Consider the following 21839-nt stretch of genomic DNA (forward strand, 5'->3'; position numbering starts at 1 on the left):
GTAATAATTGAACACCGTAGTGTAAATAGTTCTAATGAAAATATAATAAATTACTCTTTGTTAAATGATGTTTATCAGGTAAAATAGCAGTATGTTTCTGAGAGAATTTTAAACTAGCATTTTCTAATCTACCACTAACTTGCTGTAACCACCATCATCCAAAAAAAAAAAAAATGGATAAAAATTAGGAGTAAAAAGATTTTGTATGTAATGATTTCCCAGCTTGAATACATTTAAGTTCAAGAGCAAAGTTTATTGCTTGGGCTTGTTTAATGCAGCACTATGCTATTTTCCAGTTTCTTCATAGTCAAAAATACCAGATCCCTTTCAGAAAACGGCAGTTTCACACTTTAAATAACATAACATAACAATAGGGGCGCTTCTTTCTTATGAAAAGAAGGAAAAGAGTTTAGGCAAAATTGCCCATTACTCTTCCGCCATTTGATCATTTAAATCAAGGATTTAAATGGTAACTTCCTTAAAAGGTAAGTAATAAATAAATAGATAAGATCCCAAACTGACACCAAATCTATAGTATCAGCAAAAGATCCCATCTCTAAGTTCAAGGTGTCGGCTGGATCGTGAAAACTTCCCTATTGGATGGAAAACCGATTCAATCCCTCCCAAACCACCAAACACAAATTCTTGACCAAACAAGAGTGCGATGGAGAGTCAAATAAATAAATAAATAAATAAGGAGGGCAGAGGTGCATTCTCAAGCCAAATGGCCAGGTAGTGTATAAAGATTTGATATCTATTTTCAAATTATATTCCAAAACACAGCTATGAGAGGGAAATCCCTGCATAGTTTCTTTTCCAAAAAAAAAAAAAAAAAAAACTCATAGGGCGTCTCAATGCTTGTTTCTTGTGGTTTCAAATTCACCTTACCTGTAGGTATTTAGTATACATCAGAAACCCTATTATGCCAGAGAGCCCTTTGTATGGAAGGGCTTGATCAAAGGTAATATAGGGAAACCCAAGGAATTTGTTTCTAGGGACAGAAAACACCGGACATCGTCCCAGAAAGTGAAAAGGTGTTTCCTCTTCTTCTCCACAAGCTGGGCAGAGAGGAGATTCGACAAGACCACATTTGTGGAGATGCTTAGCTAGATAAGAATGTCCAGTAACAATTTGAATTACCTGGCGTAAGTTAGTTCTACTGAGGTGTATGAGTTTACCTGAAAAGTTAAGTGTACTGAGCACCAATTTAGAATGAGCACAGTCTGGTAGTTTAGACCATATATCATCATGTTTGTTCTTTATCCAGCTTCTTACTTCTTTTTTAACCGTTTGATATGAAACTGGGTAAAATGGTTCTGGGGCAGACATGGGTAGTTGCGAAGCATCTTTAGCTACTTTATCAGCTAGTTCATTTCCAGCAAAATCACAATGACCTGGGACCCAGACTAAACTAATGGTATTATGGGCCTGAGCCAGAGAATTGAGATCTTGAGTACAGTTCAAAACGCAGTTTTGTAACTTGACACGATTAGCCAGGGCAAGGATGGCTGATTGGCTGTCAGAGAGAATATATATATACTTATCAACTGTATTTTTAGCTAAGAGCTCCCTGGCGACCATATTGATCACCAGAACCTCGGCTTGGAAAACAGTTGTTAATTTACCAAGGTATAGATGAAATCTAATGAAATCTTCTTCAAATCCCTTGGTTCTTATAATAGCTCCAGCTCCCAGTGAAGTTGGATTTTGATCCATCTGTGTAACATTCAATTGATCCTGTTGGAATTAGGTCAATTAGAGATTCTATCTCATTCCTTTTTGGTATATGAGTTGAGAATAGTTTGTCTGGAACTATTGTTTTAGTAATTGCATCTTTGGGGATATAGATTATAGGGATCTCATTGCCCAAGTCCAGACATATGTCAATGTTGCTTTTCAGGTGGCTTTTATGACCAAAACCTGTCCTTTGGCACCATGTGCCATTTTTATTCAATCTATACATGGCTTTAATTGCTTCTCCGCTCAAGAATAATTTCAAGGGTGGAATTTGCAGTAAAAATTCTAATGCAGCAGTAGGGGTACTATTTAAAGCCCCACTAATGCTTAGGCAAGCAAGTCTTTGCACCTTTTGTAAAATGTTTAAATATGTGCTTTTGTTAATAACATTAATCCAGACCACGCATCCGTAAGAAAGCATTGGCCGGACTATGGCAGTATAAATCCATAGAGTAGATTTTGTATTAAGGCCCCATTGTTTACCAACGATTCGCCTACAAAGTACTAGAACATTTGTGGCTGTTTGTGCCTTTTCTTTTATATGGGTGATCCATGTAAGTTTACTATCCAGGTAACATCCTAGGTATTTAACGCATTCCTTACACCTAATAGTCTGGTAACCCAGCTATAAATCTGCCAGTTTCCATTTCCTTCTCCACGTGAAAACTATGACCTCAGATTTTTCAGCAGAGAAAGAAAGGCCATTTGTATCACCCCAGTGTGAAACTTTATTTAAGATCTGCTGAGCTTGATTATGTAGGGTTCCGATATCGAAACCCTGTAATAACACAATAAGGTCATCTGCATAAGCCTGTGACATGCCAGGTTCCTCCCATAGAAGTACTAAGAGTGAGTTGAATACCAGGTTCCACAGGAACGGAGAAAGAATATCACCCTGCGGACACCCTTTAGTAATATCTCTCTTTACTTCATAGTCAGCAAGACTAACACAGATATTCCTGTTTTTAATCATGAAGATGACCCATCTAGTTATCATAGGGTGAATATGACTTCCAGTAAGGGCCTTATGTATTTTCTCGAAACCGATGTTATCAAAGGCTCCTACAATATCCAGTAGAATCCCAATGGCAAAGTGTCCGTCTATAATTGTTTTTTCTATTCTTCACACGAGTTGGTGTAAGGCCGACTCAATGGAGAAGCCAGGCCTAAAACCGTGTTGGTCTAAGCCAAAGGTATGGTTCAGATTATTATCTGACTGGAGGTGCCAGAAAATCAATTGCTCCAACAGCTTAAGCTGGAAGGATGTTAGCGTGATCATTCTAAAAGAGTTTGGTATCTCATATCTATCTTTTCCTGGTTTAGGAAGAAACACACCTCGTGAAGTTCTCCAAACCTTAGGAACATATCCTAAAATCAAACTGGATTCGAATATGTCCACGAGAATGTGACCAAAAATATCCCAGCCCTTCTGAAGCAGAATTGGGTAAATGCCATCGTTCCTTGGAGATTTAAAGGGAAGAAATACATCAAGGGCTGCTTTAGCCTTTTCAAAATTCACAATTGTCTTAGCAAAATCCAGATCTAATGGATTATGAAGTAGTTCCAATGGATTTTCCTGGGGGTCAGAGGTGACACTTTTGTCCCCCTGGTGAAAATTCAACATGGTCGAAAGTGTATCCAAAGGATTTATAGTATAACTGCCATCAGGCCGCATAACCGATGAGAGTTGAGACTCCTGAGATCTTTTAAGAATCTTATATACTCTGGCAGTCTCATGGTAGGACAGAATATCTGTGCAGAACGATCTCCATGAGTTGTATTTAGTTTTCCTGATTTCACTTTTAAATTTCCTTTGTAGAATTTTGAAGTTAGACCAGTTAACTTCAGATTTATTTCTGACTGCTTTCCTGTGAGCTCTCCGAACCTCTAGGCGGAGGCTTTCAAGCTCCTTGGTCCACCAAACTCTCTTGCTAGGAGAGTACTTCCTTCGTTTGAGAGGGCATGATGCATGATAAGATTCAATAATGATATTTGTCAAATTGTTTGCTTGAGTATCAAGCTCCTCGACTGTACAATTATTGTCTAAAACCTGAAGGTTAATGACATTAGAAACTAGGAAGTCCTTATAAAGGTTCCAATTTGTGTTTTTAATGTTTCTGAAATATTCAGCTGGAATTTCATCTCTAATACAAAATTGTATAAGGCGATGGTCAGAAAATGAGGGATTGTCACTTACATGCCAATTCTCAATAAGGTTATAAATATCAGAAGAAGTTAATGTGAGGTCAATGACTTCTTCTCTTCTTCTGTTAACAAAGGTGGAGCGATTTCCCCTGTTTACCCAAGTTAGGTTGGTATTCATTATAAGTTCCATGAATTTTTCTCCTCTAGGATTAGTATCAGAACTGCCCCATGACAGGTGGTGAGTGTTAACATCACCACCAATAACCATAGGAATATTGTTTATTTCACAGAAACTCACAAGATCTATAAATTCTTGCGGAATGTTAAGGTCGTAAGCCATGTAAACCGAGCGAAAACAAATGTTTTCTCTCAGTGAACTGTTTATGTCCTTAATTAAAATAGCAGTTAAGTCCTCTGATGTAAATTGGGATAATTTCATAGCCTTTATATTTTTAGAAGTGTAAATGCTAGTTCTAGGTCTTTTATCAGGTCCCTCTGTGGAAAAGAAGTGCACGTTCATGGGCCTACCAAGGATTTTACCCTTGTACACCCAAGGTTCTTGAATTAAAGCAACAAAAGTGCCTTGCTTACCTAATTGATCAGCTAAATTGTATGAAGCTGCTCTGCTATGTTGCAGGTTTAACTGACTAACCTTAACCATTAAAACAGGTTAAATGAGAGAAAAGAACTTACCCTGAAGGATTTTAGGAGAGACTTAGTTAAAAGCCGCATCCTTAGCATACTACTTCAAAGGAAGTAGTGACAGGGGAAAACTATTCAGATGTCTTCTCCAGAGCCTCCAAAGAAAGCTCTGGTTCCGACTCCTTTTCGGTCTCCCTTTCTTCTGTCAACTGTTTCTTCGGAGGATCCTTGGGCGGAAGAATTGATTTATCCTGTTGCCTTGGTTCCTTCAGCTGTACACAGCAACGGGCACCACAAAAAAGTTTGAAATTCTGGGCCTCCAGATAATCCATAAGCTCATGTTCCACTCCCAGCACCAAGGTATTACCTCCGTCTCCAGGGATAATTGCCTTGATGGCGATCTTCTTAACATCCAGGCCCTTGTTACAGGCATCAAGGAGCTTGATGTTATCTTTTGGTGACCTGTTACCAGGAAACCAAGCGAAAAACCTCTTCATGGGGGGTCTGTCCCCAGGAGCCATGGCATGATAACCTGGATGGTTTTCTTCAGGGCCAGGTAGATCATTAATTAGTCTTTAGGACGTCCACAGTCTCCTGGTCCTCACATGCAATGTTGAGGCCATTCGGCTGCAGGACTGTCTTGTGGACCCTGCAGGTAGTGATAGAGCCATTGATAATTCGGTCATCAATTATAGAGGTGATGAAATCTGAATCCACCGATTTTATGTCTCTGGAGTCATCCTTGCAGACGATTCGCAGAGTGATTGCCTTTCTTGCAGCTTGACTATATAGCCGTCGTTTCTTGAGGGCCATTTCCGGGGTGTCACCAGCAATACGTTTTCTCTTACGAGACTCTTCATTGCTTGGATGGTTCTTCCTCACCAGTTTGGAGGTCGTTCCAGAGGTCCCAGCTTTATCTGTTTTCTCCTTCGCTCCCTTCTCCCCAGAGATCGAGATCCCTTCCATGGCCCTCTCCAGCCGTTTCCGCTCTTTCTGGCATTGCCTTTTTCTCTTCTTTTATTTACAACCTCCGTGATTGGTGACTGGTCATCCGCTTGCGCATCTGGCACAGTACTACTGACAGAGGAGTCAGTATCCATCCCCACTGGGTTCAAGGCGTCCATGTCCGAAGGCACATTCACCCTTTCACCAGCGGTTCTGGTTTCTGTAGTCCTCAAGAGAAGAGCGTCCGCACCCGAGGGCACATTCACTCCCTCAGAAGGAACTACAGTGGTTATAGTGGGGATTTCAGAAGATGCGTTTTTATCTAATTTTGTATTGCAAGCATCCATTTTGGTATAAGATTGAAAGAAGGGGGAGAAAAATTCCTTCCGATTTTCTAAGAGCCAGTTTGGAGAGGCTAGCCCCAGATTCAGCAGCCAGTAGTGACCTCGGAAGAGCCCCCCGCTCTGCCATGCAGGATCCCACCCAGGCATCACCTGGAACTACAAGGCAGGCGAGATTATACACCAGCTGATAGAGCAGCCAGGACATGCTGGTTAGGCTGCCCCGGGCTCCTGTACTATCTGGCGGCCTGAGACGCAAAACTCAGCTTTTCTCCTGTATCCTCTACATGGCTGCTTCCTCCAAGACCCCTCCTCTCCAGATCAAAGGTCCTCGGAATTTCAAATCCTCCCCACAATCGCCGGTTTTCCCAGGGAAGAGCGGTCCGTTGGGTCGTCATAAGATTACTCAACATCAGACCGAACCTCATCCCACTAAACCCCAGTATGCCACAGGACTTTGTGACAGTTACCCATTACAGTTACCCAGGGGGCACATGTGACTTAAGGATAATCATGGACGCGGGTAACATTACCCCCCTCACACTTTAAATAAATATGACTTTAATATTTATTTAAAACGCCTTTTGAAGTTTTACAAAAAATTATGTGTGAAATTGCAGGCAACTCTTCTATACTTATTCCAACAGCACATGAAGAGTGTTTATGCTTTTCTTTCAATTCTTTGCAACTTAAAATAGATTTTCACTTGGTATTAACCAAACTGGACATGTCCCCCAAAGTTTGTGAACTGGCAAATCAAACAGCCAAAGTCCACATGAAACACAATCTACTTCGTTTTGTTTTCCTGGAATGCGATTCTAATTTTTATTGGATAAATAGATTGAATCTTTGAAACCCTGTTGGTGACAAAATTTTGCCATCGCTTCAGTTCTCACATTAACCAAGACAGCACATAGTTTGGATCACTCCATGCATTTGTAGAATAAATGTTCATTTGTGATGCATCTTTAAATGTTCATATGAAGTGTACTAACAAAACAACATTGTGTATTTTCAACTACAGAATAGATATTGATTTTATGAAAGCAACCCAAGCTTTTATATTATGAGTTTCATACAGATGGTTAAATAATCAGCTGAACTAACATAAATAACTGTGTAATTTTCAGGTCCACCAAAAAAATAACAAAAAACTTATCTAGAAACATGAATTGAACTGGATCATCTTATGGCAGCTTACATTTTTAGAAATCTTGAAAAATTCTATTTGATGTCATAAAAGGGGAAATCACCCAAAGGATCAAATAATTTTGTTGCTAATATAACATAGTACATTTTATCACAATGTCTCAATTATTTAACATAATAAAATTGCAAAAACATTCAACTTTCACAAGGTCCCATCGAAGATAAAAAATTGTATGGTTTGGTTTTCTATACCAGTATGAGATTTATCACTAGTTAAACATTTTATATGTGCTTTCCTTAGCACTGCTTTTACATTTGTAGCTCATTTGTGGAGTTCAAATCCTTTTTTTCTTAAGCACATATTTCATTTCAGTCACTAATTCAAAACCTTCTTGAACATTATCAGCAGCAGTTAGAATATGTCATTCATGAAGATGTCCTTTAACACAACATTTGAAGTTCTCTGGAAATTCCCACTTTTCTCAACTGCTAGTTGCTTTAAACCTCATATGGTGAAGAGGCAGCTCTGTAAATAACAATGTTTAAATCATTAGCAGTACGTTTTGCCTAGAATCGGTTCTGTGATATAATTGATGAAATTATGTTATGTTTAAATTCAGTTTTAATTTGTCTGCACATTTTCTCCGTATCCGCAATTACTACGAGTACAATAGTATGAAACCAATACATTTTTCCATAATGCTTATATCAGTGTATACTCTTATAATGTTTCAACTGATATGTCTCCAAAAAGCAATTAAAACACAAATTATTACCTTTCGGAATTTTTGCTGTCATTTGTATATCGAAATGAAAGAATTTTGAACATTTTGACAAATAATTATCCTTGTTGATTTTTCCGTTAAATCCTATGTGATATATCTGACTTCGAATCTAAAATTTTCTGAAGAACACAAAAACCTTGTCTAAAACTTAAAGGTTTATTTAACTGGAACTTCAACAATGATGAAAACTTAACATCATAAATGAAAACTTAACATCTTAGGTGGAAATATTCGGAATGCTTTAAAGTAACAGCTATGCCGGAAGAGTATCGCCTTGTCTTTCCCATAACAAACCTAATACATTCGCAATAGTTTCGGTGTCTAAACTACAGTCAGTATATTCCCAACCCCGTAATTCAAAGTTTCGTTCTGCCATAACATCTGAAGATGCTTTCATGAAGCGCTGCAATTCATTTTCACTTATGACACTTGTTGCACAGTTATCAACATAGAAACTATTCATTAATTTAACAATAATGTTGGAAGGATATTTTAAATCTGCATCATTTTTCTCTAAAATTGAATTTAAGTGATATTGAATAACAGCTCCAAGTAAAAATGGACTACTGGTTACACCAAATATCACTTGACAATGACGAAAATACTTCAAGCCATCTTCACCCTTTATCCAAAGAAATTGGAGGAAGTTTCTGTCACTAGAATTCAGGCCAATTTGTAGAAAGGCCTTACGAATATCAGAAATCACCCCTATTTTTTCTTGGCGAAATCTATTTAAGATTGTAGGAATAAATGCAATAAGGTTTAATCCTTTTTTAAGACAATCGTTGAGACTCGGAGAACCCTTTGCTTTAGACGAAGCGTCAAATACTGGCCGTAACTTCATAGTACTATGTTCCTTAACAACATGTCTATGTGGCAAATAATGATGGGGTAAATCTAGTAATTCATTTACGGGTACTTCCTCTATTATGCCCTCTTTGAGCCATTCTTGGAATATATTTTCATACACTTGGCGAAGATTATCCAGTTCAAGTTGCCTAATCGTACCGTGCAACCTTTTAAGCGATAACTCAAAATTATCCGACAGGGGAGGGTGCCCTTCCAACCAAGGCAAAGACACTACAAAGCGGTTATCTTCTATTTTTACAGTATCAAGAAAATGTTGCCTGGTAGCCTCATACAATTCCAATTTACTCTTTTGCTCGGATGGGTCCATAATACCAAGCGAGTCAAGGGCCCATAAATCAGAAATACAAGCCTCTTTATTCAACATTGAAGTAACTAAGAATGTTGAACCTTCACTATTCAACTCCCCGGTTTTTCCCATAACCGTCCATCCTAACTTTGTCTCAATAGCTACAAGACCGTTTGAAATTTGTTTACGATTCCCCATTAATAATCGTCCTGCAACATCGGCTCCTATTAAAATTTCTATAGGTCCTTCTAAATGATCTGTTAAACTTATTCCACAGTCAGCAAGCTCTTTAAGCCATATTCCTTGTCCAATAGAAGGTATATTATTACAAATAACAGGCTGACTTAACGTATCAAAATTACAACTGTACGAGCCAGACGTATTAGATAAATGAATTTTGTAAACTTGATGTTCACACAAACTGGTCGTCGTACCGCCAAATAACGCGTGGCTAAGGTATTCCTTTACCGTATACTTATAACCCATATCTTGAGCTGCGCTTTGCAGAATATATGACCTTTGAGAACTAGTATCAATTATAGCTCGAGCCGAACGAGATTTTTTATCTCCTTTAATTATTACTCTTATTGTTTGCAGCAAAACTTTAGGGGACCTTGAAGAAATGTTGGCGAGTGTTTCAGCCTGATTTGGAGGCTGTTCCGTTGCCCTTGTCTCACTCATTTGTGAATGGCCCTTACATAAAAAAATATGATGCCTTTTGCCGCAAGTAAAACAAACTGTTTTTAATCTACACCTCCTGACAGAATGTCCAGATTTCAGACACAGATAACAAGAGCGTGTCCTTTGGACCAAAACTTCTCTTTCCGACAACAATAAGTTACGAGCTTGAAAACATTCCGCAGAACCATGATTTATACTGGAACAAACTATGCAGCCTTTTCTAGCTTCATGAGAAGAAGTAAACAGTTCAGCTGCCGTAGGTTTTAAGTGAGGTTCTCTTATCTTCAAACCCAAATTTCCTTTCTTATTACCATGAGCCAATCGATCGAAAACATTGAAAGATTTAGCTGCTAAAGAAATTCTTTCCTCACTTTCAACTTCACCGCGCAAGAAACATAAAAGGCGCTCAAGGTCAGATTCCCTTTCTCTTAACTCGGCGATTTCGCCGGTTAAACTTTCTGATCCTTTACGCGAAAACCTAAGTCTCTCCCACGTTTTTAAGACTTCATTCGGCAATGCTGATTCTACCAATGGATATAATATCGTGCAATATTTGCGTCTATTTATTCCCAATATCTCCAAGGCTCTTAGATTAGATTCGAGTTCATCGTATAGTTTCCGCAAAGAGTGTGTACCTTGTTTTTGAATAACAAGGGTTAACAAATCACGAATATAAATCTCCGTTAGTAATTCTTTGTTACCAAAACGCGTTTACAATGCTTCAATTGCGCTCTTGTAACTATCGCCAATTGGCGGAAAGCTTTTAACTATTTCCTCTGCGGGAGAATTCTTCTCCATAGCCTGTGCCAAATAAGCAAATTTATCATTATTATCTAATGTAGGATCTTTATCAATCTTTTGGAATTGCCCCCAAAATCCTAGCCATTTCTTCACGTTGCCATCAAAGATAGGCAATTTAATCTTCGGACAATGTAACATTTTATTCTGAACAAAGGATGGATCAATTAAAGTTACATTTGGGGTACCAGAAGTAAGATCTTTTAGTTTACTTTCGGTAAGTCTCCACCTATCAAAATATAATTCAGATTCATCTATTTCCTTAATAAGTAAAGTCTCATCTGTAATTTCTTTAAACATTAATTCTCGTATTTTCATTTCAGTATCAAACAAAACTTTAGCTTTCTCGGCAATAACTTTTATTTTAATTAATTTTTCTTCCTGATTAAATTTAGTTTCTTCATTGTCAAATTCATTACACGCTTTGCTAAATAATCTTCCGTATTGAGTTTGTGCTAACTTTAAGGCTTCCATGATTCAAAAATAAAAAAATCGCTTACTTTGCAGACAATGTCCTGTCGCTTGGCGCCAAATGTTGATTTTTCCATTAAATCCTATGTGATATATCTGACTTCGAATCTAAAATTTTCTGAAGAACACAAAAACCTTGTCTAAAACTTAAAGGTTTATTTAACTGGAACTTCAACAATGATGAAAACTTAACATCATAAACGAAAACTTAACATCTTAGGTGGAAATATTCATAATGCTTTAAAGTAACAGCTATGCCGGAACGGTGAAGAACACTTTCTTTTAAAAGACAAAATCCATATAGCCCTTTCGGCATATATCTCCATTCGCTGGATTCAGACTTCAGCTCCTACGTGTTTTGGACTGGAACTGGAATAGCACTGGAACAGGACTGGATCCGGAACAAGACGGGAACTGGAATCGCTCATCCCCTGGCTTCTTCCCCGGGTAGGTCTATTCTGGCTCGAACTAAAATGAACTGCGGTGCCACTAAGGAAAGCACCTCCTTTTATTGACGGCGGTTGCCGTTACCACAGGCGATTATGCAAATATTTAACAATCCTCTTGATAGTAGGTACATTTGGAATTTGCTGGAAACATATTTACTTTGTTGTCTTTTATAACATTTTCTAGCTGGCACTTTATTATTTGATGATGTCTTTGCATAATTCTTTAAAAAAAAATCGGTCATTTCATATAACCTTGGAGTTTCATCCCATCAACTGTCTTTCCCACTAGAACTCATTGAATCTAATTTTTGCAAAATTGCATAAACCAATAACACGACACTAAAGTTATTTATCTTTGTTGCATACACTCTAAGTTATGAATAACTTCATTCTTGTATCAACTGAACTCATAATTGTAAAAGCCAGTTCATTTTAAATTGAGTTTAACGTCATGAATCTTCTATCTTTTGTGAATATTAACTTGTACTTAGTAGAATAGCAATACAACTCTCATGCTGTAGTATAATTATTATCTGGTGTTGTTAATGATTACACAGTACACTAAACATCGCTTTTTAACTTTCTAGCACGCGCGCTTAGCAATTTTACATGAGTATGCGCGTGTCGTATTTTTTTTACATCCGTTACTTTACCGTTTTTGGCATAAAAAACGACAGAAATGAGTGAATATTAATAATAAATTTGGTAAGAAATAAAATATTGATCTTATTAGCAAAATACAAATGATATCGCATTCAAATATAAGTAAATTGTTTTTAAGTTATTATGTTAGGGAGATGGAAATGCAATGATGTATTTCATTATTGAACATTTTAAATTTATTATTTAATAATTATATTTTAAAATCGGAGCTAATTTTAATATTCATCAAAGGCAAGTATAGACAAATAAAAAAGGAAGACACCTTGGTGGGAAAAAAAGTAAGTTTAGCATTACTCACTTCTGCAAGGAAATTTACTTCTTAATGGTTACAAAAAACGCACTTTAAACAAGCTTTAATATTTTTATTTATTTATAAAAAAATAGAAATAAAAGAAAATAAGGAATGGAAATCGCTATTTTTCTCCCATCCAAAGGTTTCCTTGTCTTCCTTTTCTTCATCAGATAATTCTTGAAGAATGCGAGCAAAATCAGCTGGTTGCACGTATTTTTTTGCCATGAAACCTGATATAAAATTTACAGAGCCAAATGTATTCGAATTAAAATAATACACGGCGAATAATAACACAAAATTATAAAATATTTGAGAAAAAATATTTTCCGAATTTTCACCCACGAACACGCACGTGTCTTAACTTTTACGGAAAAAGCTGCCACATAGCACAAATGCCCAGTTAAAAAAAAAAGTCAAATGACTTCCTGTGGGCACATTCCATGATGTGGGGAAGTGTAGAAAGGAGGAATAGAAATGACATTCAGACGTCTCAACTTTGATATGCAAAAAATGGGCATTAAAAACTGGATTTGTCATAAATTTTGCGCATACGCACGTGCTGGAAGGTTAATGAAGGTTTTTAAATATTGTAGTTTTTAGCGTCTGACAAACTGGGATTATTATGCATGCAAACTTTGAAATATTGATTGAAAGCTATTCGCTTTTGTAAATTCTCACTAAATGTTCGCAAATTTAATTTTGAGAGCTCAGCGCTTTTTAAAGAAGTTCCTTCAGCTTTTATCTCAGATTTCAAATACTGATTCTTGCGCTTCAGATTTCCTGTTTAATTTTAGCGTAATTTCATCTAAATTGTCTCTAATGTTAAACTGCTCATCAAAAAAATTTCAAAGATTTTTTCTCATTACACGTAGCAGTCAGCTAATCATGTATTTCTTTCAGTTCATTAGAGAATGAGTTACGCTTTTCCCACATACTTCTCATGCATGTAAGCCAACATTTTCTGTATTAAATTTATCCTTACATTTTGTTATTTGGGACTTTAACATCTTTCTTCCTCAAAGACTCCAGGCTTGCACGGCCATAAACATAAGAGAGTTGTTTATTGGTGGTATTCAAAAAAAAAAAAAAAAAAAAAATTGACTTAAACTTTAATATACTTTTATCCCAGCCACAATATATTAAGTTATTCAAAATGCATACTCTTTACAAAACATTACATTCAGCTACAACTATCATAGATAACCAATGTGATACATGCTTCCTACACTCATATATTTCAGAAGCACTCTTCACTCTCATAGTTCCATCTTCTAGTAACCATAATTCAAGAGAAACTACAAACAATAAGGAAGAAATAAAGAACGTTTAGATGGAATGAAAAATACCAATATGCATTTGTATGTGCATGAGTACAGGAAAGATAGAGATCTTCTCTCAGAGGAAAAGCAAAAATGTAAGCATTCATGGTCACTCATTTGATGAGGCTGTGTGGCTTCAATCAGAGTGAATCTTATTTTGCGTTAAGATCTAACTGATATTTATTAGCCTTTAAAATCACACACACATACACAAAGAAAGGGGGTAAAAACCTTGCTTTCGCATAGATTTTTTTAATAGAACTGTCGATTTCAAGGGTGATTAAACATAGGTCCTTAAACAGAAAAAAAAAAAAATGTGCTTAGGTTGTAATAGTGATAATCCTTTTATACTGTAAGCAATGGGCAAAGAAAATGAAAACAAAATGTAGTGCCATATGTCTGTTATCTTGTTGGCTTGGCAGTAAAGGAAACTACCAAGACCTTAGAAACAAGCTAAGCTTCGGATGTATATTCTTTCATCAGAAAAGAAAATCTATTCTACATTTTTAATTTTTGCAGATTTAACAATGCAAAACTTATAGCTGTTAGTAAGCATAGTTTCTCTAGCATAATGTTCCAAGTTTCTTTTTGTGAGTTTTCTGTCGTTTTAAAAATTAAAACTGTTTAATTTGTGCTAAAAGTCTTGTGAAAAGAAGAATAAAGATAATGTATCAATGCATTTAACTATTTTTCAGACTGAAATCGATGACATTCTAAGTGAACTAGAATCATCAGATTTTGAGAGTTCAGTAAGTTATGTATATTTTTGCATAGTCTTTATTATTTTGTGCTGTCAATGTTTATTGTTTTATTTATTTATTTATTTTGTTTGAAGAAATGTAAAAAAAAAGCCTTAATTACTTGTTCTGTCCTTTTTCGGGAAAAGAGATTTTTTATCATCTATTCAGTTCATTCATTTTTTTAATCATCTATTCACACATGCACCACTTGGTAATTTTTTAAGACTTTTTTGGGCATGGTAAATATTATTGTTTCGAGTGTTCTGTATCTGTGCTCGATATTATATTTGTATTCTGCATATTCTGTTACTTGAGTTTAATATACTGTATTACCAAAATAAAGCAACCATATGAAATTGAGCTGCAGCCCTAATATTCAGCATGTATGTAATGTTTGAGGAGATATGCAAATGATTAAAATTTTGGAGCAAAAATTATTTTAGTGAGAATTAGTGTCAATTCGTTTATGACAGCTAAGTAAGCCAAGATTAAGTTTTATTCTCCTTTTCTGTGGAAATATAAAGGCTATTTATTTTGTTACATGCTATGGGATCATCAAAATATTCTTAAATATCATGTAGGGTTTTATGTTAATTTTTATTATATTATTTTCTTCCCTTTACTTTCACTTCTGCTTCCATCAACACCCACTAGGTTGCATATTGGTTATAGCTCCAAGTTCTTGAGTTCAAGAGAGAGTGTTGGCAGCCATCACTGGTCAGTTTACTCTGTGACAACTTCCTGTTACTATCTTGAATTGCTTAGTTGGCTTTGCCATCTGGTACTGCTTTGTGATAATATTGAGGTCTGTACCAAAGTCTTTTAGACATGTATAACTTTGCATTTAATATTTTAATTTGGCTTGAATACTTATTCAGTATTTTTCTGCTAGTAGTATCATCTGTATTATTGGGCAGCTTGTGTAACTGTCAAGCTAACAAGTATATAAAAGGTTTGATTTAGCCCTTTCATTCCTAATGAGCACATATATCCCAGAGATTAGATTTCACTCCCTATTGGGTAAATAAAACCCACTTTTAAATGGATTTTTAAGCTTGCAGTGTTTTTAAGGAATTAGGGAACAAATATATGATTAAAAAAATGTGGCCTATTTTCCAAATTTGTCAGGTTGTACTTTGTAAAGGTTAGGTTGTACTTTACACCATAGCGTACTTAATTTGTACTGTAAGAATAAAATATTCAGTACATTTCATTTAACTTTATTATTTATTCAGATGCAGTGTAAGGTTATTATCACAATATCCTAGACGATTGGTGTAAATAGTCCCAGTTGACAATACAATTGGAATATATTGTCTCAGGAGATTTCCAGGAAACAGAAAAAGTAAACAATTTTAAACTCATATTACACTTCTTTTAGTATGTTAACTTTCAATTAAACTGCTTTTCATAGTTAAATTTTAGTCATGCAAATGTCGGGTCAAAAAAGTTAAACCTTCATTCTGAGCTGTATTCACTGTATTTTAGAAGTAAGTTGGGATAATAAGTCGTCTATCATTATTTACGGCTCTAAAAGTTAATGTTTAGAGTAGTGGGGAACTGTACAACCAGACTATATGAGGAGGAAAACTTATAACTACCAATTAATTTCATGAAACCAAATTTCCACCTCATTGTTATCTTAAAACTGTTATGGGATTTTTTCCTGTAGCTTGACGTATCTGTGGAAACGCAAATAAACAAATAAATAAAATTGAACTGAACGTAATTCTAATTCACTTGTTTTGTGAGAGCAAATTAAAACAGTGCAAAGCAAATTATCAGTCTTGAGAAAAATGCTGGAACATAAAATTATCTTCGATATAATCCAAGTATTTCCTATTAAGGCTGCAACACTCTGGATTGGACAAACTAAAATCTAAATGAAGATTAAATTTACCACCTGGATAATGTCTAGTAATCAGGTTTCCCAGAGCCTTCTCTGAAGAGCAGACAAGTGTGACAGCTGTGTCCTCAACCAAACATTTTGCTCTTACAGCTCCAAACGGTTACAAATTCTTTTCCTCACTTTATACTAAACTGCTCTCTAATCAGATCTGAATGATCTATCTGGACTGAGTGAGTACATGATGGAAAGATGTGTACAAAAAAGGCAAATCAATGTTTTAACTCTAAGTTAAAATAAAATGTCACAGATTAGCACTTGTATTTCCTTTTGAAACAAGAACTCTTTCACAGATAAAGAAAGAGTTAAAAATAGTTCATAGAGAATTGAGAGATAATGCTGAAATTAACACGTGAATACTGCAAGTTACAAAATCATGCACAGGTCAAAGGCAAAACACTGAATAGTAAATTCAGTAGCACATCACTCTAAGCCAGAGGTGGCAAATCTCTTTCTGCAAAAGCCACATATTAGAATTTAGAAATATTTAAAAGGTATCAGATATTTATATCATTCAGAAGCAGTAAAACAGTCCATGAATAGGAAATGTGTTGAATAAATTATTAAGGAATACTTAATGAATGCAGTTATTTACAAACAAAATACAAAATATGTTCTCCTAATAAGACATAAATACTATACCGTTGCATTTTTAATGTTTCATTATAACACATAATCTTTCAAGACAGTAAACATAAATTTTGAATTGAAAGTACAGTCAAACGTCGTTAATCCGGACCTCAAAGCTACAAAATTTCTGCACATGCATCAACGCGTAATGCATTCACACATGCGCATAGGCGTTTACGCATGCACATAATACGTTTACGCATGCGCGTTTAATGTATAACGGACGGTATAAGCTAAAATGATCTATTTCAGTTAATGTTGCAGATTGCGTTGTACCTTAATCTTCGAATTGGATCTGGCTTATTATTTTTTGCAGACTGTTAGAGCAATTTTATAAAAGTAAGCTTGAACTTTCGATTATGTCAAATAGAATTTCCGATGCTGGAGCTGCCAAAGGATCTACAAAACGAAAGTATGTTTCGATGTCCATTAAACAAAAAGTGGAATTGCTGCAAAAAATGGATAAAGGCATATCCTTTGTTTCTGTAACCATTCCAAAATCTGTTTATCAATTTCACGCTGCTCTGCGGGGGGGGGGACTTCACGGTGCACTATGAACTGGAAGTTGATCTGTCAGCACTATCCTTATCTTCAGGGCAGATGTTTTTATTTTATTCAGCTTATAATTCCTTACTAAATGCAGTATTTCATCTCGATGTATTCCGTCTTTGATACGATTTAAATCAAATTCCTCGTCATTATAAATATCACGAGTACACATCAAATAGTTTTCTGGTTGCAATTTTCTAATTTCGACTATACGTAATGTATGCTTTACGCATGGGCGCGTTGAAAGAAATGTTTAATAAGTAAACAACTAAATATTAAGCTTTTTTTTGTAAATTTTGAAACCCTTTAGATCATAATTGCTCTTTTTTTCATAAATTACAGTTTCATATTTTTAATTTTATAATTTCTGCATGCCATCTTACAAGATAATTCAGAATCGACGAAGTCCCAACGAGTCCGGATTAAAGACTTTTTGACTGTATTAACTTTTCTTATCCCTGATGGATAAGAATCTTAGTGTCGAAATATAAGTGCCTTTGATACCTATTCTGAGGCCCCATTTCCTTTACAAATATTCTAATATTGTTCTTTAAAATTGAAATGTAGCCACTTTTGAGGTTATTTAACAATGTCTACATTTGATTTTCTGTTATTCTTGGTTTTTGTTACTTATCTTCTAGATCTCGGAGGATCTCGATCAGGTTCATGAATGTGTTGTGACCGAAAGGAAGAGAGTGCCTTTCATTGACCAAAGCTTTGGACACCTTAGGTGACAACTAGGACTAGAACTACACCCCCATTGTGCAAAATTACTTGTTTATTAGGGATTTGCGGTGTATTCTAGGTAGTATTCACTACTACCATCACGACCGTGAGGCCGGGAGCTCGACAGATCCGTGGCCGAGTCTTATAGCTATTGCCACTGACTCTATTGACACTGTACAAATAAGCAAGGAGCAGGCCATACGAGGGTCCCTGAGTACTCTTAGCGGTAATTCCTTCGGATAAAACGCATCCTAACGCATGGAGCTCAAGCAAGCTTTTTATTCATTGTGTGGTCAAGACCATAATATCCCCGTCTCGGAACAGATGTAGTTAATGCTTAGGAGTTCTCAGAATCGGCTTTTGTGTCATTAATATGACGAACCACTGATAAAGCTACCTTAATCGGCCAACGTCACCAAGTGACGGGCCATTATAACCCTTCAATCGAAAGGGGTGTCCCTTTAGTGGAATAGCTGCACGAATGTAGCGTTTCACCAAAAAGTAACGTGAGCCACAAGTGAAACTCATGTCCGTTCAGACATAGGGCTCAACACGAAGTTTTCAGACCACTTGTGTCATCATCACATAACTTGGCTCAGATACGGGAGTTTCATCAGTTTTCAGATGGCCCTTTTCTTCATCACCAACCTTAGGTGACAGTCTGATTTTGGCATCTTTGCCCCAGTTTTGATGGAAAACATGCCATGGGACAGAATCTAAGGGTATCCTACCACTTCTTTTACTGCCAACTTCTCTAGGGTAATTTCAGCTTGATGGTATTTTAAGTGCCCCCCATGCCCATTTACATTTATAAATTAAAACATATTATACATTTATAAATACCCATGCCCTCTCCAGGATTTGAAATAGAGATGAACAATCTTCGCTAGGACCAATTCAGTTTACTGAACCAATGATCAGTGCTCCAGCGAAAATGGAACGGCAGTTCTTTAACAGTTCACTGAAAGCTGTTGTTGGAAAGTGTGCCAAAAATTTGATGCCTCCTTATGTAAACACTAGAAGTCTTTCCTTTATTATTTTATCAGAAACATCTCTGATCTTTTTTTATGTGTGTTATGTATGTATATGTGTGTGCTTTTGGCATCTTTGTGTTCCATCTAGTTTTTAGAAAATAAAACATTAAATAAACTGATGCATCTCAGCAAAACTGATTACCCCTGTTTGTTTTTTTTTTTTTCCATCTGACAGTGCAAGGATCTGTTTAAATTACGTAGATTGTTGGAACTTTTTTTTTTCAATGGCAGATTGTGAACAATTACAAAATGTAACTCAGTCCATTAATCTATAGATGCTGGCCAGATGTGGTGGTCTCTTAATTATGGAGGCACCTAATAGGTAGTCACCATTGCCTTTCCTATGGAGGGACGGACAGTTACAACCATACCATCTCCGGGATTCGAACCCAGGCCCTTTGGTGTTGCAGTCAGCTTCCCTGACCACTATACCGACTGGGCGGCTAGATTGTAGGGACTAGTTGTCAGTGCTCTGGCCCTGTGACACTAGTCACAGATCTTGTTCCTTCAGAGTCGTGATTATTAGCATGTTCCTGCTCTAGCTGCCGATCTGATTCTGACAGAGTCTTCATTATTCACTCTTTCAAATCTGGCTCCTGCATAGTCTTGATGGTATTTGCCCTTTTCGCTTCCTCGGGGCTGTTCTTTTGGTTTCATTTCAATTCTTTAAATACTTTGTAATAATATAGCTATTTATATTAGGTATTACCTATTTTATACAATATTGCTGTAGTATTTATTTACTTATTTTACTAACATCTTGTAATCAAAAGCTGTGCATTTCTCTTTGATCTTCTTTAGAATTAGTATATATTTATACACATAAATTTTCCCATCTAATGTATTTTTTTCAGGCTTCAGAACAAAATGTAGAACCTACCAAATAGAAGAACCTTGAGAAATATTTGGTATCATTTTATCAAATTAGATAACAAGAAAATGCCAGTATTATCAGCAGACAATTTCCTGTTTTTGGAATCTGCCTCCAATTTAAAAATTTATATTTACATTAGATTTTGTAGTAGCAATAAAATATCAATTATCGTAATAAAATAATATACTCTTTAACAAAAGTGAGTTTAGTTTTCATTATTTTTTAACTTTTAGAATTTTTTTAATTCCAAAACTGTATTGTTGTTCCATGTAGAAAGTTTTTTAGGGAATCTCACTAGTACAGTTGAAAGAAATCAGTCCAGGGAGTGAGCATTTTGGTTGAGTTGATTTCTGAGTTCAGTGCTTTTTGCTTTTCCCCCATCTTTGCAAACCACTCTTGATCCATGCTTGTTCCAAACACATTCATCAAGATCATTGTTAGTGAGCGATGAATCTTTAAAAAGAATTGAATTACTTCAGTGAAAGGACAGTTCTGATCTGATCTCTTAAAGAAGCAGTTTTGCCCGTCTCTAATTTGAACCCAGGCCCAACAGTAGAGCAACTGGCACTGTTAACTCCCATACCGATAATTGTGCTTGTAACGGTTTGAGATCTATAATGGAGCACTATCATTCGAAACACAAATGTGTTGTTTGAAACTGTTCTTAATAATCATGCAAGAGGTGCTGTAAAATATTTTTCTAAGCTCCACTGTTTATAGACTATAAAAACAAATTTTATCAAACCAATACAAGTCATAGAACCACAAATAATCTTAAAATAATAATAATAAATAAATAAATCTGGGATGCTTATTAACACTGGTGTGATGCAATCTTCATGAAATTTTCTTTTACATTACATAATCATTATTCTACTTGGCCTGTATATTTGATATACATGTGCTATGAATCTGGTAAAATTAATTACTTTCATCCCAGTTCTTACACCAGTTCCAGTGTGAGAATTGCCTATTTCTTGCTCATTCAGTGTGATTATACTTATTTTGAAAATATAAGGTATGACTTTTTAGGCTACGCACCATATCCGTAAAAGTCCTTATGTGCATTTTATTTTCTTAAACTTTAGTCATAGACATGTACTTTCAAGTACAAAAACTTTTTGATCAACATAAATATTTATGTTATAATATTTAAGTTTACAAAGTCAATTTTGTAAAAATTGCAAAATCTAATATTTTTACGGCTTTCTCAATCCCTATAAGTTATATTTAATACATGTTTATACTCCCTTTTAAAAGTGAAGCATGAAAGGTTTGACTCCACAAGGATATTTACTTTCAAAGTTTGAAATTTTTGCCTATTTTCGAATGTGGGAAAAAAGTATTTTTATTGCTTTCCTTTAGGGATTGGTTAAAAAGTGAATTAGGATATTTTAAGGTGGATTTTTGTTGCAAATAACTTACTTAATAATATAGAAATATAATCATAACTAATTTATGATTATATTTTCCATTTGTATTTTGCAACATGTGTGGCAACACGATTTTTATTTCTTGTTTTTGGCAACATTTTCAGTTGTTGTCACTTGTTTTACTTACTATGCGTACCATGTAACATTTGCTGTGCCTATAATGATTTTGTATTTCAATATATGTTAATCCAGATGAATCTCTGCTTATTTATTTGTCTCCATTCCTAACGCTAGACTTCATCATTTGAAAAGTGAAGCATGAAAGGTTTGACTACACAAGGATATTTACTTTCAAAGTTTGGAATATTTGCCTATTTTCGAGTGTGGGAAAAAAATATTTCTATTGTTTTCCTTTAGGGGTTGGTTAAAAAGTG

The 21839-nt window shown here is 35.6% G+C and overlaps 1 protein-coding gene across 4 annotated transcripts in view; it reads left to right on the plus strand.

Moving 5' to 3' along the window:
• in (inturned planar cell polarity protein) overlaps nt 1–21839 on the plus strand; it is a 165225-nt gene that overhangs the window by 77239 nt on the left and 66147 nt on the right. For all 4 annotated transcript variants that reach the window (XR_015038797.1, XR_015038798.1, XM_085808691.1 and 1 more), the window contains one exon: nt 14269–14322. Coding sequence is in view for 2 of the 4 variants with exons in the window: in XM_085808691.1 (XP_085664817.1) it covers nt 14269–14322 (54 nt within the window). In the remaining 2 variants the exon portion in view is untranslated. The remainder of the gene's footprint in view (nt 1–14268; nt 14323–21839) is intronic.

This window comes from Stegodyphus dumicola, chromosome X1 (genome assembly GCF_044657685.1).
Source record: "Stegodyphus dumicola isolate Sdum_Otavi_A_Nest chromosome X1, ASM4465768v1".
Lineage (NCBI taxonomy): Eukaryota > Metazoa > Arthropoda > Arachnida > Araneae > Eresidae > Stegodyphus > Stegodyphus dumicola.